The sequence below is a fragment of the Glycine soja genome, chromosome 6 (assembly GCF_004193775.1).
Source record: "Glycine soja cultivar W05 chromosome 6, ASM419377v2, whole genome shotgun sequence".
In the NCBI taxonomy this organism is placed as follows: domain Eukaryota; kingdom Viridiplantae; phylum Streptophyta; class Magnoliopsida; order Fabales; family Fabaceae; genus Glycine; species Glycine soja.
This window is the reverse complement of record NC_041007.1, coordinates 8,943,507-8,969,461: the sequence shown is the minus strand read 5'-3', so window position 1 is coordinate 8,969,461 and position 25,955 is coordinate 8,943,507. Positions and strand designations below refer to the sequence as shown.

The 25,955-nt window shown below is 33.3% G+C and overlaps 4 protein-coding genes across 4 annotated transcripts; 2 read left to right on the top strand and 2 right to left on the bottom strand.

Annotated features, from left to right (window-relative positions):
• Nucleotides 1-1,209: 1,209 nt before the first annotated feature.
• LOC114415385 (auxin transporter-like protein 3) lies at nt 1,210-4,231 on the bottom strand. The gene is made up of 8 exons (XM_028380040.1): nt 3,934-4,231; nt 3,612-3,797; nt 3,367-3,479; nt 3,106-3,289; nt 2,858-2,955; nt 2,423-2,630; nt 1,986-2,243; nt 1,210-1,665 (listed from the first exon to the last, which is right to left on the bottom strand). Exons 1-8 carry the CDS (start codon nt 4,087-4,089, stop codon nt 1,471-1,473), a joined length of 1,398 nt encoding a protein of 465 aa, XP_028235841.1. The 5' UTR covers nt 4,090-4,231; the 3' UTR covers nt 1,210-1,470.
• Nucleotides 4,232-10,079: 5,848 nt separating this feature from the next.
• LOC114415383 (ubiquitin-fold modifier 1) lies at nt 10,080-13,194 on the top strand. Its single transcript, XM_028380039.1, has 4 exons — nt 10,080-10,238; nt 10,332-10,429; nt 12,160-12,192; nt 12,946-13,194. The coding sequence occupies exons 1-4, from the start codon at nt 10,171-10,173 to the stop codon at nt 13,011-13,013; spliced, it is 267 nt and encodes an 88-aa protein (XP_028235840.1). The 5' UTR covers nt 10,080-10,170; the 3' UTR covers nt 13,014-13,194.
• Nucleotides 13,195-14,345: 1,151 nt separating this feature from the next.
• LOC114415382 (pentatricopeptide repeat-containing protein At4g08210) lies at nt 14,346-18,777 on the top strand. The gene is made up of 2 exons (XM_028380038.1): nt 14,346-17,015; nt 18,306-18,777. Exon 1 carries the CDS (start codon nt 14,661-14,663, stop codon nt 16,719-16,721), a length of 2,061 nt encoding a protein of 686 aa, XP_028235839.1. The 5' UTR covers nt 14,346-14,660; the 3' UTR covers nt 16,722-17,015; nt 18,306-18,777.
• Nucleotides 18,778-20,791: 2,014 nt separating this feature from the next.
• Nucleotides 20,792-22,914, bottom strand: LOC114415381. The gene is made up of 2 exons (XM_028380037.1): nt 22,181-22,914; nt 20,792-21,604 (listed from the first exon to the last, which is right to left on the bottom strand). Exons 1-2 carry the CDS (start codon nt 22,833-22,835, stop codon nt 20,988-20,990), a joined length of 1,272 nt encoding a protein of 423 aa, XP_028235838.1. The 5' UTR covers nt 22,836-22,914; the 3' UTR covers nt 20,792-20,987.
• Nucleotides 22,915-25,955: the final 3,041 nt, after the last annotated feature.

The following is a 25,955-nucleotide window of genomic DNA, read 5'->3' as shown; positions in this document are numbered from 1 at the left end:
AAAAGGCATTACATGTTAATGGATGGAAAATAAAAGCTTATTTTATGTACATGTGGTCTGGCCTTTAACCTGGGCAATTTTATAAAAGTATAGATATATATAGATGATGACAACGAAAACTGTTTCGGATTATATTTTTACTTGTGTACATTTGTAGCCTTGTAGGTATCACGGTAAATTTTCTAAAACTTTAATTTTGTGACTCTACTTTAGAAACGAGGCAATATATAGTTCTCCTTTTCCCAAGATTTTTCTTTAATTTGCAATTATATATCCATCTGAAATATCTGTATCACAGAATTTTCATGTGTTTATATTCCACTATGCCCCTATAAAAGAGCTTTAAAGAAGAAGACATGTACAATAACTAGTTGGTAAACTTCGAAACAGCTGTTTGCTTATTATGTTTGTCATTTGGCATAACACACAAAGAAAGATACATCAAATTAGGCAAAAGCCAATTTAAGTTTAAGTGATAAGTGCCCGAATAGTACTGGGGATGCGTAATGATAGGTATGACGGAATAGTCTGTGGTCCATGACGTACTATTTAGATTTTGCCATTTAATTTTATAGCTTCCTAATTTCTCACACTTCACCTTTCATGACAGCTAGGCAATCAATTTGAAGAGAAAAAGCACCTTTTTTTAATTTTGTAAGCAAAGGGTTTTAGAAAAGCTTCTTCCTAGATTAGTGGATGAGATGATACATAGATAGTTTGATACCGTAATCAGTATGAGGTTTGAGCTTAAAGCTAGCTAGAGCTCTCCCAACATCATGCATGCAATTTCCATTTACGTCTTTGTCGTTGTGGATTTTCCTATATGACAATTCCATCCTAAACAAACCTCAAAGTAGGTCTACATTTTTTTTCATTGGTTACAAAATTGAAAAGAAACACTTGTGAATTATCAAAGAGATCGAGGTAGATTTTGATCATCATAGCTAGCTGTGGTTTGTGTATTTTTGCGTAATTGATTGTAATGTATATATTAACTGTATCTCACAAAGCCACCAAAGACTTTGCCATTACTATTGTACTAATAATAAAATGAAAAAGTAATTAAATATCACATATTCCCATCAATCTTTTCCTTTTGAAACGAAAATAGGAAAAGTTAGTTTGTACTCATTCAATTGTTTTAGTTGAATGTAGCTACGTATGGCGAGGAAAGAGAAAGAGGGAGAGGGAGAACGCAAATCAATTAAGTTTAGCATATGGCAAGGTAGTTGCACAACAAGAAATGATTAATCAGCACACAAAATTCTAACTGTAAGTTCGTATAGGGGGTGGCCGTGATGTGCCATCGCACCTTTAGCTGACACAATCAAAAGACTTGGCTTCTTACAGTGAAAAAATAAAATAAAGGGGGATAAATGAAGAAGAAAAAGGTACAAATTAAAAGCCAATCTCTTTACACGCATGTATGATCTCAAAGTATCACAAGAAACTAGAAGAAGCTACTTATACTTAAGCCTTGTGAGGGGGACACTGATAGCACTTTACAAATAGCCCAAATGTGTCAATTTGGTGTATGAAATTAATCATGCTTGCCCATCCTCCCAACCCAAATCCTATCACCAAAACCCATACCACCACAAACACGTTCATGGAGTACAATCCTACCCAACCTCCTAACTTTGATGGTGGTCTCTCCACAGCATTCTGTTAAGAAACAAAATAAAAATGAACAGAAAAGAAAAAAATTAAAAAAGAAAAGAAAAGGATGTTCATATAAGAAGAATTATTCATGGAGACCTTATGGTAATCTATACAGAGAGAGAGAGAGAGAGAAATCTAGATGTAATAAGTGATATGATATGATAAAAAGAAAGAATAAGAGAAAAACTAAAAGTGTCAATTGAGTGTACGTAAGTGCTGGTAAATAAGAAGCACCAAGTGAAGCATTGGAAGGTGCAGCATATATGTATATATAAATTTAAAAAATAAGCAGTTGTAGCTAGCAAGGTGCATGGTCTAATTACCTCTCTAGCCGGTGCTGAAGCAAAGGTAACCATGTGAGCCAAAGCAGGAATAATGTAAACAGTGAAGCTGACAAGGAGAGATCCAACAGTTGAGTTAATAGGACCAAAGAAAGGGAATATGATTGCCAGGAACCATATTGGAATCACAACAGGAAGTCTAGCCAAAGCCCTTTTGAACAAACTCTTGGTCTCATGCACCCCAATGAATTTCTCCCACACGAAGTATAAAGGAGTGCAAGCAAATCCAAAAGTTATGAACTGCAAATAGGTGAGTACATAAGGAAATTAAGTATTTATTCAATAAGCTCTTATCAAATAATAGCTTATTCATAACTTTGTGTGTAAAACTTACTGAAACAAGATAACAAGAGCTTATACATCATAAGTTACTTATAAAAGTTAATATATGTATTTATTGAATATATAGTATAATTAACCTGATGAATGAGCATGAGGATGACAGCGGTATCTCTGAAACCAGTCTTTGGGAGCAATGAGAGGGCATTGGAATGGGTGAGAAGCTGGTCCCCAAATGCCCAATAGACTGCAGATGCTGATGGCAAAGTTAGGGTCAGCACATATAAGGTTGCGATCAGATATATCATCTTAAACTTCTGTGGCTTCCACATTGCATGCATAATTTCCCTACAATCAATGCATATGTCTGTTAGACTCATAGTACATGAAGTTATATATACAACTTTTTTTCTGACAATATATAGTAAATTTTAAATCCCAATACAAATTAAAATCTGGGACAATATACAACCATATTTTTCCTCTTTACTTAATTTCTCAAATTACTCTTTACGAGAAGAAACCCTTTAGTTAATTATAACTAAAACAATTTGATTTAGGTTTCGAGTCCTCACACTGTAACAGCATGTCCACCAAAAGTATAGAGAATGTTGGTCGCCCCAGTGAAGTAGAGAACCAATTTGGCTGGCCCTGTGTGCGTCACCCCCTCAACCTTTAGAGAAACACACAGAATATTAATTGAAGAACACAAATAATTAGCAACAATAATACTTATTATATCACATGTGTTAGCAATCATTGTTATTTGATTTGCTTTAATTTTATGCTGATGTTGAGGCTCCTAAATATCGAGTCTTTTTACCTGGCCATGGGTAAGGGAAGCTATGGTCATATACCATGCAGTGTAAGTGGTCATCACGAGGCCCAAGAATGACCAGATTCTGTAGTTGTGGAAAGAAGGGATGAAGACCGTTGTTGCACAGCATGCCCCAAAGATGTAAGTCCAAGTTCTCTTGTCCAGATTGTCGTTTATGTAGTATATGTTACTGAAACAATATTGTTGTATATATAAACTTAGTTTATAATGCAATATTAAGAAAACCATGATCTACTACTGTCTTACCTTGCACAAGCAATTAGTTGAATTACTGATCCAAACAGAAGGAAAGTACAGTTGAAAAAAAGACCAAGATTCCTCCAGTGTTTGCCCAAAAGTCCATCAAGCACTTCAAACCACTGCAAACGGTCAAAAGAAACCAAGATTAGAAGAATCTAAAGTTATTAAAGTAACTCACAAGGCTATATATCAGCCTTACACATAGATTCATATTCAAGGGAAAAGAATAATAAAATGAAAACTATTATTACCTGAATAACATGGTTTCTGAAGTCAACTTTTTCTCTCTCCTTTCTGGTTCTGTACTCAACATAAAGGACACTGATAAGATAAGCAGTCCAGCTTCCCATCAGTCCATAGAAAAGCTGAAATATGATCCCAGATAACATCCCCAGTTGTGAAAAGGAATATGGTAGTGTCAGTAGCACTTGTGCAACCTATATGAAATGAAATCCAACAACAAACAAGAAAAATCATCATGAGACCCTTAATTGCCACACCAAAAGAAGGTTTTAATTTGCTTCTATAGGAAAAAAAAAAAAAACAGATAATCAAAGCAGTGATAGCAAGTGCCTGATTAGAAGCACAGCTAAACCATGCATCATAGACAGAGCCACCATGCCAAAAGAGCCTAGACAATTTGCTAGTAGTGGACTTAGAACCTTCCTCTTCCCTCTCCATTTCTAAGTAATTCCCTGCAACAACAGTCTCAACCTTCTCAGAAGCCATTGTTATCTCTCCCTTCAAGTTGTGTTGTGGGGGGAAGACAACACAAGACTAATAAGTGAGCAAAGATATATAGATAGGAGAGAAAGAAGTGCTTGTAGTTTTTAATTCACCCTTCCACATACTACATTCTTGTGTAGCTTCATTCCCTAATTTCGATATATAAACTTTTTTGTCAGCAAAGGTACTGAATGTGAATGGCCTTTGGTGGTGGGGACCTTGCTTAGTTCACATGTAATCAGCCTTTTTTCCTTAATAATTCTCTCTCACCAATTGCCTTTATGAAGGGTACAACTTCATCATCAGTTTTGTAGGCTCTGATGGGCCATGGCTTGCTGCAGTGCACGAGCGGGGTGGCCCACCATGCATTGCCCTATTAATTCTTTTTTCCTTTAATCTCAGAGATCAACTGGCTAGCCCATGCACATTGATTGATTATGAGTGTAGAGATAAAAGCAATGCAAAGATGCTGAAGGAGATTAGAAAAAGTTATAGTGTGTGTGTTGAAGATGTCTATGTGGGGGAGACTATGGAATGAATCATTGCTCTCAAGAGGGGCTTAGTGCTAATCATGATTAGTACCACACGTGTTCTAACTGACTTTACTAAAAGAAAATTCTATCATAATAACCCCAGCTCTCTCTTCTTTTCATTTTCACTTTTTTCGTTAGTTGTTAGCTATCTTAGATTTTCTAAATGATATATGCACATTTGGGTCATTGCAAGTGACATGTCCTCAAAGTGCCCTCTAAAGTTATAAGTATTTGAAAACTTCAATATTAACATTTTCACCTATAAGGCACTATCTGTCATATCGCAAAATTTTCTCAATTGAAAATTTTTCTAGTATATATACACTTTGTTGATTTTTAGTGCTTCAAAATTGTTAGTAATGACAGAGTAAAATAATTTGTAAAATTATAGTTCCTAATGAATATTTTGAAAGGTTTACTGCATTAATGAGTAAGGATGATTCTAATTTGGAGGTCTTATAGGTATGGCATCCTCGTCTTCTAGTCAAAAAGTGATGCAAAAGGAAAAAAAAAATGAAAGGAGGAAAGTATCTTGAGATGGGTCTAATATCAGATTTGATTAATAGTTTCCAGGATGGTCCAACGGCTACCAACCCATTAGGCCCAGTACCAGAGAACTGTTGGATTATTATTGAATGAACTAAATTAACACCTTTGTTCCTTTTTATTTTTCTCTTGTTAAAAGTTCAAAACGTACATAATTTTTCGGAGTGGGTTAATTAACTTTAATTTACGCAACGATTTATGTCAAAGCTATTGCTAGTCATTTTTCCAAGGTTGAAAAAACTTATAGGCCATCATCAAAATAAAATGTTAGTCTTAATTTATTTTATAAAAAAAATTAGCGAATCAGTTACATGCATAAAAACATTTTTTTAAAACAAAATGTACAAAACTGTTTATGTTGATTATAATAGTTTCTTATTTTTTTTTCATTGCTTTTTAAATAATTATTGACTGTTATAAAAAATATAACTAATTACAACTTTATAAGCTGAGTCAGATTTTTAAGACATTAAAAATGGCATCCACTCATGACAAGAGATAGTTGTTTATGATCAAGTTCCTGAGTTCATTAGCGAGGCTCTGTAGCTTTAACTTCTGTAAATTGTAAATAAGAAAATAAAAACATCTGTAAATTGTATTTGCAAATAGCTAGACTATTACTGGGCTGATAGCTCCTGTATTCTGTCAAAAAATTATTATACCCTAGTAATAACAGGAATGCTAGAATCATATTCTATAATACTAACCCATTCTTTTAAACATTTTTTATAACTAGTTGAAATTATTGAAAAATAAAAAAAAATTGTATAATTCACTACTTATTAATGAATCTCACTAATAATTTTGTACTTCTTTAATAAAATATAATCAATAATACGAAATATTTTAAAGGGTAAGTCACTGACACTCCTTAAGGTAATTTTTCTTGTATATTGTTTTATTATATAGATTAGTAGTAGTATTTTATATAAAAAAAATTAAGAAAAAAACTAAAGAGATCATGGCAAGTTGGAGGCCTGTACCGGCTCAATGGACTTTGTTGGTTGCATATTTTGTCTACTCCAAACTATATATAACAGTCTAATAAACTGAAAAATTAAAGTGAGTCCATAATAAACTAGTCATAAAATGTTTTAGTAGCTCATGATGTGGGCACAGTAAGTTGCCACCCTATATGAAAACCATATCATGTGAATCGATATCACACTTTCTTTGATACACTAGCTACTAACGATTAAAGTTAAAACACTCACTTTATTTAAAACCTTATAAAATGAAGTAATGATCAAAGATTAGATGGTCATTTCCGGAGAGTGAAACTTGATTTTGATGGTGATGCCTAATCGTCACTTTAAACGGAGCAAATGTTTGGTTCTTACCCCACCTTGCATGAGGAGGCATGGCATGAGATTGAGAAGGTCACTGCCCTCTTTCTTTGATTTCTGACTCGGATTACATCGATTAGGGACCCATAAAGAAACCAAAAGGTTCAAAAGCTAGGAAACACCCCCCTCTTTGACTTCGGTGCTTGCTATACACACATCAACTTTTCCACCCTTTTAAAAATCTTGTGTTTTCATCAATCACATTACTTATTTTCTCTTGATTGGACGCGGAAAAAAAGCCGGGGCAGGTGGCACTAGGTGCAAAATGATAACATTAATTACTGTGAAATTTTCGAATTGTTAAACAAGTAAAGATAGTAATTAAGAACAAGAATTAATTTGATGCTAAGCATTGAGATCTGAATTATGTTAGACGTGGCTTCATCAATTCTCAATGTTAACCATCAAATTAAGGACTCTTTGTGCATTAAGACATGTACATAGATGGCCAAGCGACATTCACTATTATTGTCAGATCCAAAGGGAAGAAGTGTGGGTACGGGAAAAGAAAGAGAGTTCCAACTCCCAATGGTAATTCGCCATTAGTATGGCATAGGACCTCACTTTTGGGTACAGATTGTTGTGTAAACAAGATTTGTGGACTTCTTTTCAAGTTTATTTAACCAGGAGTCTTCACAATGTATTAAACCTCACGCTGATTGTGGAAGTTGAGTATTTTCTCTCCAAAGGACACTCTTATATATTCATTCCGGTCTTCATTATAAAAAAAAAATTTATCTTCTTTGGTGAGTGTGTTGAGTTGAGTATTTAAGATTTGGTCTCTAAAAGTGTTGAGAGAAACATTTAAGGGTTGAGAGTGATCTTAAAATGGAAGAACAATTAGTGATATTTTATATTTTATATTTTATAAAAAAAAGTGACATTTTTCAATAAAATATTATAATCATTCGCATTCCTTCTCAAATGTGAATCATTATTCCTTCTCAAATAACTCAAAAGTATTCACTTAGGGTGTGGTAAATCACTAACAACTAGAAAAACTTGTCATTTATTCTGTTGTCATTGAATTTAGAGATGGAGAAGGGAGTTTTCAACATGTCCAAAAAACAATATTAGAGGATAACAAAGCATAAATTTACCCATCTTAATTCACAGTAAGAAGAACCTTTGTGTCACAAGAGAATCTCAAAGTAAAAATTATCACTAATAATTATGTGTCCAAAATTTTAGATGCAAGGGAGGCTAGGATTGGCAATAATGCTAGTCTAATAAAAATGACTAACTATTTTTTCTAATAAAAGTCTTTAATTGGATTATGACTTTCTTTTTTCCTACTAAAAAAGCTTCATATATGCATTTTCTCAATTAGCCAACATCATTCTCCATTCCTTTTTTCTATTGCCTTCCCGTCATATATTTGTATTTGTTTTTCGTTCACTTTGTAAAAAGCCTGCACCGTGTTATTTAAAATTTGAAAAAAAAAAAGAGTAAATTATTATATTAACAAATCTAGCAACTATTGTTATAGGAAAAAAATGTTTCAAAATTAAAACTAATAAAGTCTTAACTAAGAACAATAATATTTAAAAGAAAGGTTAAATAAATTAACTTTATGATCACTTAAAAAATGGTAATATAATTAGTTATAATAATTTAATAAGTAAATTTGCATCCACAAAACTTTAATAAATTAATTTATTAATTTAGAATTTTTTTACTATCATATAATCCATTTAGACATAAATAAAATGTTGGATAATCTCTAATAATGTTTTTTATAAAAAAAAATATTGTTATGAAAGAAGATAAAGAATATAAGGGGTACCCAACCCTTACAACAAGAACAACAATTAGAAAACGTCATTTCTTCCACATGTTTTAGTATACTAACAACCTGGTGGAAAATGACATACCCAAACCTGCATTTCTAAGTTGGTAAAAACTAAAACCTAAACCTGACCTTAGTCAAAAATGAGTTTTTTTGTGTCAAATTTGAGGCAAAAACAGACGACCTATGAGTTTAATTTTTATTATCTTATCGATTTCCTGTTCATTTTCTTTTCCTAACTAATGGGTGAATATAAGAAGTATTTTTCTCGAAAAAAAAAAACAACGCATTTATAGACGCACCCCTCTTGATCCTATAAGAGTGTTTTTTTTTGCTGAATTATAAGAGTGAGTGTTCGTGGCTTTGGTAAGTACGTATTTATGCACAATATCGGTGGACATGCATTTTCCCTCCTGTCTTGTGGCAGGTGTGCATAGTAAAATGATCAGAACAAAAAACATTGTAGCTTTGCTAATTGGGTTTGGGCTAAGTTAGTCCACAACACTCTGACAATTTGGTATCATTGTTTTCAAGAGTAGTATCGTTTTTATATGGACTTTTTTCATAATTATATATTTTTGACAATTTTATATCATTATTTTCAAGAGTAGTATAATTTTTATATGGAATTTTTTCACAATTATATATTTTCCTCAATTTTATGACTATTTTTATGCTTTATATCAAATCAAGTTATTATTTTAAATAATTATTCCATAATAATGTATTTTTATTTTTCGTATCTTTTTACTCAATAATCACTTTCTGTTATCAATAACAAATAGATATTACGAATTACTACTAAAATATTTTTTTCCAATTAGAATAGTTTTATAAAATTTTGAAAAAATAGTTTATGAGAAAAAAAAATATACATTTACATGTAAGATTTACACTATCATTTATATCATAAATTATCATATATAATAAGTTTGTTAACTTTTACAAAATAATATATATTAACAGTGATTTACGATCTTGTAAAAAAATAATAATTTATGATTGGATAATAATATTAAATTATTTTATATCATAAATATATAATCATTAAACTCGTTTTCTTATTAATAACATAGTATATAACTTAAGTTATTTCTTTAAATATTTTTAATATTTATTTATAAATAACTATGCATTATACTTATTGATTTTTAATGATTTTTAAAATACACATATTAATCATAAACGCCTATTGAAAAGTAAATAAAAATTATAAAGTTGAAAAAAGGATTTGAAAGGTTTTATTAAAAATATTTATTAAATTTACTTATCATAGAAAGATGATTTTGGTACGATTTATTTTAGAGAGAGTATTGACATTCTTAAAATTTAATTTCTAATATTTACATGTCCTACGAATAGCAGAAATATTATATTTATATTTTGAATAACTATATATCGATCATTAATTATTAAAAAAAATTAATTTTAAAAAAGAAAAGAAAAGAAACACTCAATTTGATTATAAGGAAAAATAAAAGGAACCATATTTGCTTGGTATCTTTATTGGAAATATCGATATTCACGTATACATTATTTCGTATTAATTTTTATATAATTCTATTATTTAAAATATGTAAATTTATTTAAAAATACTCATAGAATGTAAGAAATTATCCAATATTTATGAAAAATATTCTCAAATTTGAGTAAATGAAAATGTAATTGACTAATTTGTATTAAAAACAAAATTTGTCTTAATCCGAAATTCGACTCATAGATGCTCACCAAAAATTGTTTTATTTTTTAGAATCTGCCTCACCTTGTCGTTTTGAACAAAACGACAGTTGCGTCAGAACTACGCTGAAGAATATCATCACCATCATAGTATTTCGTTAGAAGGGGAATTTGGCAGATTCATTAGAAGAAAATGGCGGGTGGTGGAAAGGTTTCGTTCAAAGTCACACTCACCTCCGATCCAAAGTTACCCTTCAAAGTGTATATATCTAAATCTCAACAAAATTTCCCAAATCTCTCTTTTTTTCTTCTTTTTTTTTATCCCCTAATCTCGATTTTCTGAATTTCTTTCAGGTTTAGCGTTCCAGAGGCGGCACCTTTTACTGCCGTTCTCAAATTCGCCGCCGAAGAATTCAAAGTCCCGCCCCAGACCAGCGCTATCATCACCAACGGTAACTAATTATCCTGATTTAGATCAATGTTTTCTTTTTCCTTTTTGATGAGGTTGAGAGTTTTAGGATATTTAGGGTTTCTCGTAATCTGGAAAATCGTGTTGTGGTTGTGTGGTGGTGAAAATTGAATACATGGTGGGCGCCTTTCACGAGTTTTTCCTTCCTTAGGTAGCTTTTAGCCTTTGGGATCACAAAAGCTTGGCCACACCCGCAATGTTTTTGGATTAAGAAAATACTTTTTATCATCGATTTATCGTTGGTTTCGTAAGTGTCACGTTCTCTGTACTTTATTTTTACTTTTCAGCTGATTTGCATCCACAATTTGATAAGAGTCAATATACAATTTCGTCCTTAAACGTGGCAACCTATGTTGATTTATCCCTTCAAAGTTTGTGTGTATATAACTTAATTCCCGAATCTATGAATGCTATCACAAATTTAGTCCTCAAATTTGGTCAACTGCGTGAAGGAAGAACTGATTCGTTATAAAATTTATAGACTTGGAGTTAAATTGTATACATCCTATTTCTGAATTTCATCTTTTTTTTAAGTCCTTATTTCTGAATTTCATCCTTAAAAGTGGCAAATTTGTTGATTTGTAATTGAAAGTTTACATGTAGATAACAATGTAATTCCGGAATCTGGCTATTTTATGACAACTTTTAGTACTCATATTTGGCCAACTTCACGAAAGAAGACTTGTTTGCCTTGAAGTTTACAAATTCGAGAAATAAATTATGTATGCATGCATATTTTTAGGTACTAAATCAACAAAGGTTGCCACTTTTGAAGACAATTATTGTTTACTCATAATATAGTAAGGAAGGCGTTGAGGGAACGAGGCTGATTTTTAAAGGCAGATGAAAATGATATGATAATTATTATTAGATTAATGGAAACTTTGTACATCTCAGCTCCAAAATATTGGCTTATTTCGTATACCTTGTATTCTTCACTTTTAAGGGCTGTCTCCTTTACAAGCTAAGTAATGTCTGGCTTGGCTTATGTGTTTAGCACAAATTTGAAGTTGTTTCTTTTTCTTTTCTTTAGGCATTTATTACAGTTATTTAAGGCATTTTGTAAGTTGTAACTATAGACCCTTTGAAATTTGTAGTCTATATATTCTAACTTTTGGTGTTGGAATTTTGTTAGTAACCCTTTTATCTTTTTGCTGTGTTATGTGAATTGGATTATTAGAATAGATTGAATCAGGTAGCCTTTAGGTTTTATTATATTCTCTAGTTAAGTTGCTGGTAAACATTCAAAGTTAACATGATTCATAGTGGCAACATTGTCACAAGATATCTAATCTCTGTATTCTCAATCAACTCAGCTGTTGCTGTTATGTCATTTAAATTACAGTGCAAAGATCTTCTCACTTCCAAAAAATAAAAAGTTCAAATGGATTGAGATTTAATTGGGGCTGGTTGACAAATTAGTTATTAGAACTGACTTGGTGAGCCCATCATATGTTGTGACCTTTGGCATTTACTGTTGCACTACTAAAAGCATAGTACTGTTCATTAAGAAGGAAAAGAAACATGGGAAAGGTAAGCTACGAATACTAACAAGTTACATTAATCCAGCGAATGAAGAATTACAAAATTTTAGAGTATTTTTGTTTATGTATATTATTGACTGTCAACCTTTCATTATGAAAGCCTAGCTTGTTTCAGTAATATTCATCTTAGATCTGCTACATTCATATTTATTCCTTTGTATGCATGTAGATGGTGTTGGCATAAATCCCCAGCAGAGCGCAGGTATGGCAGTGTTTTATCATCTGTTTCTTTAACTTTCTTCTATGTTTGAAGAATCATCATATTTTCCTCTTCAAATAATGGTTTACTGCCACAATTTTCTCCATGAAAAGTTATTACACAAGGCTAAAATAAAAACATTGTCACCCAAACATTTGGGATGGTGTTATTCTGATTAAATTTAATTATATACTTGAAATGGTTATGTTGTACCTCTTTTTTAGAAGTTTATTTTTTTTTAAAATAAAATAAAGATAGTGTAGTTTTTAGTCTCACTATTTGACATTAGTTATTTTAAAATCTAAAACATTGACAAAATTAAACGTTTTAAAGGGAAAATCGAAAAAAGTATAAAAATAAAACTTTCAAAAACTTAAAATACCAAACTGAAGCGATTATAACTTAAGGAAATAAAATGAAGCATTCATAATGGAGGGAAAAAATGACATTTAGCCAAAATACTATATTGTCTTTGATTTCAGCTTTGTAATTTTGGTATTTTTGTTTAATATTATTTAGTATATTATATTAAAAATATATATTATTTTATTAAACCGGATCAATCACGATTGTGTCATTGAACCTTGAATTAGTGTCAACACCGATTTAGTGACCAGTTCAGTTTTAAAAACCTTGGTTGAGAGTGCTTGATTCACATTTTTTTGTAGTAGTTCCAATCATGAAAAATTATATTATACATAGGTTGCTGGTAGTCGTTATCTTTCATTTGACAAGCTGTATATTTCATTTCTTCAGGCAATGTCTTCCTTAAGCATGGTTCAGAACTGCGCCTGATTCCGCGTGATAGGGTCGGTGCCTTTTAGATGTTACGGGTGTCTGACTTGATATTGACCTTTTTTGCAAAATACATGAACTGTTGTAGCTTCCTAAGTAGAGTAATCAATAAATACCATGGTTACTGATTTCATATATAATAGTCTTCAACCGATAAAGTTTTTTCTTTTTGAAATAATGATATAAATATTTTGGGGAAAATTATGTTAACTGCTATAGTCTTGTCAGCTTTGAATGTGAGATAGAGGTAGCTCATTGCGTTGGACAACTACCAAGAAGCGCCACCCCTTCCAAAGATGTTATGAAAATTGAGACAAATCATGATGTCCGTAATATACGATCTCATCGATTAATTAATGTCTTTAGGATATTAATTAAGTAATTTAACAAAAAAAATTATTGTTAAAATTACAGGAGTTTTGTGGAAAGTGTAATTTTTATAATTTCAATAAAAAAATTATTTTTAATTCTTTATTTAATATTTGAAGAACACTTATTAGCGTTTGCATGTCATCATTAGTTCCATGAATTTTTAAACACCAACACAATGATGATCCCCTACTCAGAGTCATTGTACTACTGTTGAATAATCACGCGTTGCAATCCAGGGTCTATGAATTCCCTTTGCCGGCTAGTCATATGGTATGATGGAAGCTATGCCTAGTGAATGTGACTGCAAATATCATGGTTCCCTGAGAGAGAAAAAATTGTCTGAAAACTTCTGCCTACATCTGACCCTTTACCAGAATGTAGCTGTCTACGGTAATCTCACTCCAGTCGAATTGTCACAATCTAACATTCCTGATTGATGAATGTCATGCCTCATTTGTTCTCTCGTACATCTGCTGCCCATGTCTCTAGTTTTTCGACTTCCAATAGCTCTGTTCCTGAGTTGGAAGAATTGTTACCGTAGCAAGACTCTGGTAGTTGTTGGGTATCGCAGGGTGCTACTTCATTGTTATTGAATTTCATGTCAACTAATAAAAAATCATTCTAAATATAACATAATTATTATAAAAATTCATTTAAGATTGAATGACTGTTAAAAAAAATGTTTATTTTATTTGTACATGTATTATTTATTCTTTTAATAATCAATACCTAGAGGATAAAATTAACTTTTCTGTGAAATTTTCATTTTAAGATGTTGCACAATCCAAAACAATTATTTTGTTTTTCTATTTTCAATGTTCATCTAACATTTGTGCGAGTAGAAGTGTCATTTCGGCTCAAAAATTATTTTTTACTAATTAATAGAAATTAAAAACATTTAAAACTTTCGTCAAAGACCAAGGATAAAAAAAGGCCAATATGAATTGGTTAATTTTTCGCGCGAAGTAAAAAATTAGAGCAGTTGTTACTGCTTATGTTTTTTGCTACTGGTGCAATCAAGAAAAAAAAAAGTTTTTTTGCTATGGCCGTTGGCCGTTGCATTAAATTGAGTTCATTTCGGTGGATATCCGGGAATTGTTTTTTCATTTGATGTAATATATGTTGATATATCTTTCACACAACTTTCAACGTGTGAGAATTATTCGACCATTCTTCACAAATTTTCTAGCTGTTTTAAAAAAATAGTGTCAAAATACTCAAGGCACTGTTTCAACGATCGTTCTCTTATCCTCAGCATTCAGCAATGCTTTCAGTATGGTAATTCAACGCGTAATGGGTTGGCAATGGATTTAAACCAAATCCAGTTAGCTTTACGCTGTTGTGGACGCTTTCAAGCTATCAAACATGCCAAATCACTCCACTCTCTTATAATAAAACTTGGCCTCTCAAATCACATTTTTCTCCTTAATAGCATCATCTCTGTCTACGCAAAGTGTTCCCGATTCGATGATGCACGAACCCTTTTCGACGAAATGCCTCACAGGAACATAGTTTCTTTCACAACAATGGTCTCTGCATTCACCAATTCTGGGAGACCCCACGAGGCTCTTACACTCTACAACCACATGCTGGAATCCAAAACCGTGCAACCCAATCAGTTTTTGTACTCTGCGGTTCTCAAGGCATGTGGTCTCGTGGGTGATGTTGAATTGGGCATGTTGGTCCACCAACATGTATCTGAAGCTAGGTTAGAGTTTGACACTGTTCTGATGAATGCCCTCTTGGACATGTACGTCAAATGTGGGAGCTTGATGGATGCCAAACGAGTTTTCCATGAAATCCCGTGTAAAAATTCTACTTCATGGAACACCCTCATTCTTGGACATGCTAAACAGGGTCTGATGAGAGATGCGTTTAATCTGTTTGATCAAATGCCAGAACCAGACCTTGTGTCTTGGAATAGCATCATTGCTGGTCTTGCAGATAATGCTAGCCCCCATGCATTGCAATTTCTTTCTATGATGCATGGGAAGGGCCTTAAACTTGATGCGTTCACATTCCCATGTGCCCTCAAAGCATGCGGTCTTCTTGGCGAGTTAACCATGGGGAGACAGATTCATTGTTGTATTATAAAGTCTGGGCTTGAGTGTAGCTGTTATTGTATATCATCATTGATTGATATGTATTCGAATTGCAAGCTATTAGATGAAGCAATGAAGATATTTGATAAGAACTCTCCTCTTGCTGAAAGCTTGGCAGTATGGAATTCTATGCTTTCTGGGTATGTTGCCAATGGGGATTGGTGGAGGGCACTCGGTATGATTGCTTGTATGCATCATTCTGGTGCACAGTTTGATTCCTATACCTTTAGTATTGCTTTAAAGGTCTGCATCTATTTTGATAACTTGAGGTTGGCATCTCAAGTGCATGGATTGATCATCACCCGTGGCTATGAGTTGGATCATGTTGTTGGAAGCATTCTTATTGATCTATATGCAAAACAGGGCAATATTAACAGTGCATTAAGATTGTTTGAAAGGTTGCCAAATAAAGATGTTGTGGCTTGGTCTAGTTTGATTGTTGGTTGTGCTAGACTTGGTTTGGGAACATTAGTTTTTTCCCTCTTTATGGATATGGTTCATTTGGATCTTGAGATTGATCATTTTGTCCTATCAATTGTTCTGAAAGTTTCTTCAAGTTTGGCATCTCTTCAAAGTGGCAAGCAAATTCATTCTTTCTGTCTTAAGAAGGGGTATGAATCAGAGAGAGTTATTACAACTGCTCTTACTGATATGTATGCAAAATGTGGTGAGATTGAGGATGCCTTAGCTTTATTTGACTGTCTTTATGAAATAGATACCATGAGTTGGACCGGGATTATTGTTGGATGTGCACAAAATGGAAGAGCAGACAAGGCAATTAGTATTCTGCATAAGATGATAGAATCAGGTACAAAGCCAAACAAAATCACCATTCTAGGTGTTCTTACTGCATGTAGACATGCAGGCCTAGTTGAAGAGGCATGGACTATATTTAAGTCTATTGAAACAGAGCATGGATTGACACCATGCCCAGAACATTACAATTGTATGGTTGATATATTTGCTAAGGCAGGACGTTTTAAAGAAGCAAGAAACTTGATTAATGATATGCCATTTAAGCCTGACAAAACCATATGGTGCTCCTTGCTTGATGCCTGTGGAACTTACAAGAATCGACATCTTGCAAATATTGTTGCTGAGCATCTTCTTGCTACCTCACCAGAAGATGCTTCAGTATATATAATGCTGTCAAATGTTTATGCATCACTTGGAATGTGGGATAATTTAAGCAAAGTACGAGAAGCTGTAAGAAAAGTAGGTATAAAAGGAGCTGGAAAAAGCTGGATCGAGATATGTAAATAAGATATTTCCTGACAAGTCACTGATCGATCCAACTTATAAGGAATGATATGTGATTGAAATTTGTACCGTGAAACAGTCTTTATGTTTTGGTGACTGCCAGTTCAATTTGAAGGTAAAAGCGCAGAAGTGTCAAATTTTAAAGGACATCTAGATGGAAGATACTACAGTGCTACACCAAAGAATACACAATTAAGTATATGCAGCCGTTCAATTCGATATGCTTTCAATACTTGCTATGAGGTTTCACACATTCAATGTTTGCCTCCACCAACAAAAAGGTACAAACTAAAAAAGGTAAATACAATTGTACTTTCAATAGCTTTATTCGCTTATAATTTTAATTATACTTGGTTTTCATTAATCAATTTTAGTTTCATATTAATTACATCATAATTAACCATATAGAACATACTAATTCAATTAACCACTTACTTTTGATAATGAGCACTCATTTAAGAAACTCAAATTTGGTTAAAATCAGATGTGTCAGTGTCACCCATGCCACTTAAATTGCAAGTGCTTCTAATAGTTATATTAGTACCTTTTTTGGGAATTTTTAAGTTTATTCAATCTTTTTGTACAATAGTATTGTAATTAAACAAACTTACCTTTTCTGAATTTTTTTTGCTGCATGCATTGCTTGTTTACAAACTTACCTTTTCATAATTAAGCAGCTTGACATTTTTAGCATATGGTAAGGTTGGCCTATATCATTTAAGAAATACTAGCAACACATTCTTTTAAACACACTATTAGTGATCAACTATCTAAAAAGTTAATTTAATTTGTAAACAAGCCCCTTTACGTAGAGCGTTGAATCTTAGTGAATGAATTAATAATAAAGAGTGTGTTGCTAGCATTTGTTGTTTTATTTTTTTTTCATTTAAGTGTTATAGTTCTTTTTTCTTTTTACAGTGAATTCTCTGAATATATAATTCTAAGAGAGAATGAATTAGTGATTATCGAAGAAAATGGCTAGGCTTGATTACTGGTTTAGGCTTACTCCTTTTTCTTTTTATTTGTCCACTTTTGAATAAAATCGTCTCTGTTTATCTGCCTATTTAGGCAGTTAAAAATAATTTTAACATAAATGGGATTACTAAAGACATTTTATAATCTCTGCATTATCTTATTAAGTACAGTAATAAGTAGATAAAAAGAAATGAAGGTTGTTGAAACTGGACAGAACAGTAAGTTGATGATACATTTGGCTTGAAGTTGACTTATCTTGCATTAATCATTCTGTGTTTTGGAAATGCCACCGCGGACTAGCATCATCACTTTCTTTCTATTTTGTCTTCTCTCATTCCGTCCTATTTGCCCGAGTTTGAGTACAGATTGAGACACCACTAAGCAGCACCGATATGTTGGGGTTAGACAAGAACCTCTCAAGCTATGTCTACCACTTTTTGTATTATTTGATCAGAGGGGAATTCTGGGTACCTGGTCCGAGGGAAACAAAGATAAAAACACGTTGCTAATTGTTTGATTTGCAACAATTTTTTAAAGCCACAAATTTTCTTTCTATTATCTTTTACATTACTATGGTTGAGTACATTACTATGTTTCAATGTTATGTATTAGGCTTAGCCGTGATTGGAACTATATCATGCACCAATTTGGTCTTTCCAAGCCATAGAAGTGAACTGAATATCTGCTTGGTAATAGTTGCAATTTACAAAGCTTGAACAAGTGGGGGCACCTAAATTAGGAGAGCACAGTGTTCTTGGGAAGCCACTTAGCAAGTGCAACAGTACAGTCCAAACCATATGAACCTGAGTACCTGACCCATCATGAGCACTATGCAAACACTGGGGACATGGGTGGGTCCCACTAGGAGAAGAGAAGATTAAAATGGTGAACCCCACCTCCTCATCTCATCATCACTCACAGTCACTGAATGCTTCCTGCATAAGGCCGACTAATTGCTGTTGTGCAACGTCTCCACCGTGCATGCTAGTGGCACTGGCAGTGTCTTAAATTACATGGAATTTAATTTTTGAAGCCTTCCATGGAATTGGAATTTATTCTCATGCCATGTTTATTTCTTTCTCAATCATTGCACCCACTTTTGTCTGCCGACTCGCACTTTATTCTGACTTCCTACTATAGCGTTTATTTTTGTTTCGATCTTAACAAGCAAGCATGGCATGTCAAGTTCTGATTCCTTCACAGTTTCCAATAACTAGTAAACACTGCAAAAATTACCGCGAAACTCCCACGCCAGAATGCTTTTTTGCCCACTCTTTTCGCGCCATATTTTGTTTGCTATCAAGAACTGAATGGTCAGTGGTCAGTGGTCACTATGTGCAGTAACGAGTAATCTAAGCTCAAGCAGAACTCTTTAGTCTTTTGCTACAATGCAAGCGTTACATGGACCAGGTGGCTACATCATGACGTGGCTTATGATCAGTGCCAAAGAAAACAAGAGTTCTTAGTAATTTGTGTTTTAATATTCACAATTCTCTTGACATTGGTGGTGGTTCTTAAGGCCATGCCGAGTTGCTTAACTTTGGGTATCAAAGGCCAATGCGATCCTTAATCATAATACAATGAGTACAAAACAAGAGTCAACTTGTTCCGGATTCGATGGAAACGCAACACACCACCACGCAAATCTAGATCTCTAATAAAAAAAACCAAATCTAGACCGTGAGGTTCACTTATTAAACAGCATATGAAGGACTTATTTGTTTTTAGCTGATGTCGTGGGAGTTTCAGTTCCTCGCCTTATTTCCTTATAATATTCCTTTTGGGCTTAGTCCCAACTATTATATGTGTTTGTGAAGGACTTCAATTCCATTAATATTAATTATACTACAATAGTGCACTTAAAAAAGTTTTAGGAAAAAGTTCATATATACGTGAGTTTGTTATAAATTTTTTGATATGTGTTTTCGATTTCTAGTGATAAAAAAAATTCTACATATATTGACCTATGGTAAGAATTATGAAGTTATTCCTGTTATGGAATTCAACTTAAATAGAAAATGAGTATTTCAATAAAACAATAAGCCAAAACAAATGTGATTTCAATAAGAAGCGATTAGAATAAGAAGTGTCCTCATTAAGTTTTTTTATTATTATTATATATTAGAAAGTGCCCTTAGTCTTGGGAGTGTGTTCGCCATTGTTGCATTGACCTGTTCTTTCTTGGTACAGACTTTGCCTTTGACCCCGACCATTGTTTTCTGCACTAAGTGAGATATGAGAATGGACCAGGTGAGATATGAGAATGGTAGATCATAGATGTAACTAACCTTTTTCAGTCATGGCTTAAATTATAGTAAAATGCTTTCTACTTGCTTACCTTTATGTAAAGTTCACAAAAATATAGAAAGATAAGAATAATTCGGGACTTTCAAGGATAGTGTCTCAGGTCTTTTTCCTTTCAATTTTCAAACCGTTTTTTTTTTTTTTTGTCGTTTGAGAAATTGAGCGTTCAGGTTGTAAAAAATTGCTGTCCTCCCCTACACAAATCCCTTTCTACTGTAATGAGATTATTAAAAAATGGAAATTTTTGGACTTTTTTTTGCACAGTATACTTTTTTGGTATAGTAATTTTGGATTTGTTTGAATCACTTCTGAATTTTGTTTTAAAAACTATTTTCTAAAATAATTTTACACTACCCAACAATCAATTTCTCATCTAAATTAAAAACTAAAAAAAGCAGAAATAACTAAGAGATGTTTCTTCAAGTGTTCTATTATTATGCTTAGGAAACAAATTTTATAAAACAAAATTTAGCCCATGGGATAGATAAAAATACTTTCAAAGGTCTCGAAGAAACAAACAATTTTTTTTAAATAAAAAAAAACTGTTTTTGAAAACAGTAAACATACAAGTGGTAATTTTCTCAATAGAATATATTTCTACTTAAATTTCCCATTTGACAGTTTCAGAAAAATAGTAATTTGCTGTAAAAAAAAGAAAGGAAAATAGTAGTTTGATGGAGTCAAATTACTAACCTGATAAATAAAGCAAAGCAATTATATGTTCTGTCCGTACACACATTGAGTGGATAAAGTAAAGCCACTTCTTGTAACAGCTAAATCTACAGACACATAAATAGGATTATATTATGTGGTTAATAATTGTTGTAGTAGTAATATACAGTCGTTGATTAAGTCTGCCATAGATTGGAGAGTTAGTGATAGCCACCAACACATACAAAAATGATCAAATACTTCCCCCATAACTAACTAGATGATGCTAGAACTTAATTAAAAGAGCTAATTAACAAAGCAAAGTAAAAGTGATTGATATCAAAAGCCTCTATAGATTACAACAAAGCAAGGCAAAATAGCTCTCGGGTTGGACACAACCAACTCATCCAAATTAGAATAAGCCCCAACAGCAGCAGCAACAGAATCATACTCTTCCATGCCACCACCTTCTGCAATATTCTTCTTCACCCTGCCTGCTATCACTCTACACACCAGCATTGCCCTCTTCTCCTCACTCTCGTCCACACACGCCGCCTTGTCGTGCGCCTTCCCACTCGTCGCCGTCGTCAAGATGCCGGCTCCTCCTCCGGTGACCTTGAACCCGTGCTTGATTATGCTGCACACGTTGCACTGTGGTATCGAGTTGCACAAGTTGGAGGAGCCGTTTAGACCCAGGGAGCAATTGAAGGAGGTGCAGTGGAACCTGAGAAGCTCGTTGCCGTCTGCTATGCAACGAGGGTGCTTCTTTGAGAGCTTCGTGGCCTTGGCTTTTATGGAGTCTCTGTACTCTTCGAATTTGGTTATGGTTTTCTGTGTGTTGTGGACCTTGAGGATGCGGTCTATTTTGCACACTGGTGATTGCTTCTTCAGCCAGCTGGAGTGGAATATTATCTCTACTATGTTCTTGCTGGTGTCTTCTGGACCCAGTTCTGAAACTGAAATTGGTAAAAAAATATTAAAGTGAAACGTATTGTAAATCATGGTACTTTGGTGTCATGATTATAATCTTGGATTGCAAAGTGGCACACATATCAAAATGCCAATTATGGTGTTTTGTAAGTGAACACTTACATATCACATCACATCACATCATATATCATATTCTACCAGATATGTTGGATAAACTTTACCATGAACATTTTTAGCCAAAAAAAAAAGAGTTAAGCGAATTAAAATCAACTCATGGATGTTAACTTTGAATAAGTTAGACGAAAAAAATAACATATATCACATCATACCAGATATGTTTTGGATAAACTTCGAATATTTTTAGCAAAAAATAAGAGTTAAGCGAATTAAGATCAACTCATGGAGATTAATTTTGAAGAAGTTAGATGGAAAAAAATAACATGTTTGAAAGCTCACTAAGAAATAATGAAAGCCATAACCGTTAACTTCTTAAGATCATATTCAAAAACGTGAAACCAGAAAAACAAAAGCTAAAAACTTCTTTAAAATCGAAGAGAAAAACTTATTTTCTTCGGTTAAAAGTGCTTAGTATCATATGATACCTGCATGTTTGACAGCCTGGTGATGTTCCAAGCTTTCAGCTTTCATGATCTCACCACAGTCAGGGCAAGAACAAATGCTACTCCTGAGAGAAGGGTCTCTAGTGAAACCGAGAACTGGGTCTACCACCATTCTACACTCATAACAACCAGAGAGTCTTCTAAACGGCATTCCCCTCAAAGAGCCACCGCCAGAAGAAGTTGAAGATGCTGACAAAGAAGAAGTAGCGGACACGGTTCCATTGAGCTCATTAAGAGGTGCTTTCATGGATCTGCTGGAAGCATCGTTGTTGTTGCATCCACTTAATAACAACCTTTTGTTGTGAACATCTGGGGTTGCTGTGTCGGGCTTTGCAGTGATCTTGGTGTTGTTACAAAGAGAGCCTGAGCATTTCATCTTCTTGCACTTCTTGCTGTTTTCTTCTGGGACTCGTTCCTCTTGCAGCTTTCTCTGTTCCTGTTTTTTCCTGTTTTCTTTTGCTTCTGAGGGTGGTTTTGCTTCCTTCTGCTGTTGCTGATTTTGTTGGATTTGCACATTCCTACAAGCCAATAGGCCTCTCACCACCCATGAAGGTTGTTTCTCAGTTTTCTGTTGCTCTTGGTTTTGGCTGACCTTTTTGGTCATGGTTGGTTTTCTTTGAGTTTTGGGTTTGCTCATTGTGGAAAGAATGGAAGTTTCTTCAGGCTAGCAAATGATGGCTTTTAGAACAAGGTGTATATGTAACATGTGAATGGGGGGGGGGGGGGGGGGGGGGGGGGGCTCTTAAGATTGAAGCTTTGAGGAACCTATGGACTATGGTTCTTCCTGTGGGGAAGATATTAGATATATGACTTTATGATGAGTATTTCTCACCGTTGATTTTTTTTCTATATTGAAGAGTCCTTTTTATTTTCTAAGTTGTGGGAAAAGTAAAGAGGTAGTATTGGCCTACGGGTCCCCCCCGCCTTTTTATGCTGCTGTGTGTGTTTCTGTCTTTGGATAAAACATTTCGAAAATATCATAACTGACCATCTTTTATTTGCCTAATTCCCACGGCCACTAAAGTACTTGAATTTCATGTTTAATGACAGTTTAATCTTCAATCAACATTTTAAATTGCTGCAGCCAAAAATGGAGTTTAATTAACCTATCTATACTTTTGAAGCAAATGTAAGTACTCCATGTAACACAGATATCTCTTTTAATTGCTAACTTGTTAAGTTTTCCTTCTTTTGTTTCTTACAAATGTCTCTTCTTTGTAGTTATGATTTTGCTTGAGTCATGAGTGCAAAGATATGAAACACAAACCATGTATCAGATGAAAATTCCAGGAAATTTACATTTGAGTTTAGTATTATTTGCTGATATAATGGTCCTCCGCGGTTCCTTTTTCTTTCTTTTGGGAGGAAAAGGGGGTGGCGTAACAATGAAAACTGACCACAAAAAAGAAGAGTAACTTCAATGACATATTGGCAGAAGTACATTTTTCACTTCCTTTCTTCTGTTGTTTGGTTGAGTACCCCTGGTACTCTTAGCAATATATTTATTTTCCTTGGCTAATAAAAAAAAGTATTCCATTCCATTATTTTATCCAGCAGAAAATCACGTTTCAATACAAAAAAGTAGATCATGTTGGTGCTAAAATTTAAGATATTAGCAAAAAAGAAAAAGATATTAATGCAATACATCATTGAAGTTGGTGTATAAGCTAGGTTGTCTTTGCCCCTCCATTGAGATCTGTCTCTTGCCAATTTTATAACCTAGACATTTCTTCCAATTTTATAACCTATACACAATTCTTGAATACATCAGTACCAATGAGCTTTCTGAAACAGTTAATTTCTCAACATTATTGGAAGATAAATTAAATGAAAATTTTCAGTACTACTACTACCTTGGAAATTGTTAGTTTAAGATACTCCTACAACAAACCTTGGCTAAATCAATCTCACATAATCGCTGACACAGACCATATCTTAACAGATCTAGATACTCTAACTGATTAATACTAGTGAATAGGACAAAAAACATTTACTACGTATCACAGCTAGAAAATGCATTCAAGAGTAATATCTGGTTCCTTCCGTACCCCAACCCAACACAAGTTTATGGGGAGAGAGAGTTGATAATTAATTAGGCTTTGTCGTTATTCTAAGCCCATGAAGGTGGACTTTTTCGGGCTAAACGCATTGCACCATTTGCAAGGCATTCCACTAATTACCCCATAATGGTGCCTCTTATAGGGAAAAGCTGCTTATTTGATTCCTTTTCTGCCTCAAAATCATGCGAGCCCATATGCTATGGAATAAAGCCAGTTACTTTAATTAACATAAAAATCAGTAATTTCCCCTAAATTTTTTGAAAAAGTTGTTTTAACCGCTAATTTGTGTAGTAGTACCATTCCAACTGGGATTAGGATCTGTATAAACATTATGCATTGTATAATTTGTATTGCAAAAAGCATTGACACAAAACATAGCCGTTGCTGTGTAAAAAGTTTCTGTGAAAATTTGGCTATCAAATGGTAAAGGTTTTGTAGTGTATAATAAAGTACTACTAGTAATTATTGTTCGCTAAGGTTGTGATTTACACTTACGCTAGGTAAGTGAAAATCTCTTTGCTCTGAAAGCTGATGGTAGCCAGTCACACACAGATTTTAATTTTTACTTCTTTTAGTAAGACATTAAGATAAGAACTTTATCATGTGTCACTTGAGCCTTAAGTGAGAACGCTTATTACAGAGATAGCAGCGAGGCACTAAGTGTATTTTTAAATTTTAAATAAATTACCACATGAAGTGAGTATGTCAGTTAAAGGGCACTTCAATTTTAAAACGAAAAACTAAAAACTGAATGAAAAAGCCCAAGACATGGTAGTACAGAAAATGTTTAATTAAAAAAGGGCTTTGTGTTTGTGTTGAAATGTTGGGCCCTTGTGGTCATCAGAGAAAGTGCCAGCTATATAGCTTCCAAAGTTAAGGAAGAATTATTGTGTACCCGTGAAGCCTTTAGAAGCATATCACATCCATTGGTTAAAGAAATGAAAAAAGAGTGAAGAGAAATCAATGGTTAAGATATTTGTGGAGTAAGGAAATTGTTACTCCAACTGCATGCTAGAATTTTTCCAAGGTATCAGAAGAGAACACGAAATTTGATGTGATGAACAGAGAAGGACAATAAAAGAACCTTGAAATACAGACAGATCATAAATCTGTGGGAAGCAGCGATTTTATTGTTATTGTCCTATCCTCAGACAAATTAAGAACTAAAGATGGCAAACCATATTAGGATATTTGGTGGCCACTGGCACTGAGTAGTGGTTCAAAGTTCAAATTTGAGAATGCTGCATAAAAGAGTTGGTTGAAGGGGTGATACTGTGATTTTCTATTATTGAAAAAAGAACGTTTTATAATATAAAGAGTTATTCTAGTGACTACACTTGCTTGTTAGAACACTAAATTTAAACTACTACTAGTATATCTTATTTGAATGATATATAGATAAATATATGACTTTTTTTTAATTAGTATGTATTCACTAATTAATTTTTAAATTTTTATTAATCATATATAATTCTATGACGCAAATTTATAGTTCTCACATTTTAAAAATAAGAATTATTCCTAATATATATGTATTTTGTTATATATATAAAAGTATGAAATTAAATGATGAGATGTTAAATTTAGTAAAATAACACATTTAACAAAAAATAAATGTTGTCATTCTAATTGTTAAAAATCATGTTATATTGTCTTGACAATTATGTATGCCAAATTGTAGGTAATTTGAAATATTT

Bases quoted from the DNA above. Each gene is read 5' to 3' on its own strand.
- LOC114415385 (XM_028380040.1), bottom strand. From the start codon at position 4,089: ATGGCTTCTGAGAAGGTTGAGACTGTTGTTGCAGGGAATTACTTAGAA. The intron at 3,798-3,933 runs GCACTTGCTATC...CATTTCATATAG, and splicing joins TTAGCTGTGCTTCTAATCAG to GTTGCACAAGTGCTACTGAC. The intron at 2,244-2,422 runs GTTAATTATACT...ACCTATTTGCAG, and splicing joins TCCTCATGCTCATTCATCAG to TTCATAACTTTTGGATTTGC.
- LOC114415383 (XM_028380039.1), top strand. From the start codon at position 10,171: ATGGCGGGTGGTGGAAAGGTTTCGTTCAAAGTCACACTCACCTCCGAT. The intron at 10,430-12,159 runs GTAACTAATTAT...GTATGCATGTAG, and splicing joins CAGCGCTATCATCACCAACG to ATGGTGTTGGCATAAATCCC. The intron at 12,193-12,945 runs GTATGGCAGTGT...TCATTTCTTCAG, and splicing joins AAATCCCCAGCAGAGCGCAG to GCAATGTCTTCCTTAAGCAT.
- LOC114415382 (XM_028380038.1), top strand. From the start codon at position 14,661: ATGGATTTAAACCAAATCCAGTTAGCTTTACGCTGTTGTGGACGCTTT.
- LOC114415381 (XM_028380037.1), bottom strand. From the start codon at position 22,835: ATGAGCAAACCCAAAACTCAAAGAAAACCAACCATGACCAAAAAGGTC. The intron at 21,605-22,180 runs GTATCATATGAT...TACCAATTTCAG, and splicing joins CCAGGCTGTCAAACATGCAG to TTTCAGAACTGGGTCCAGAA.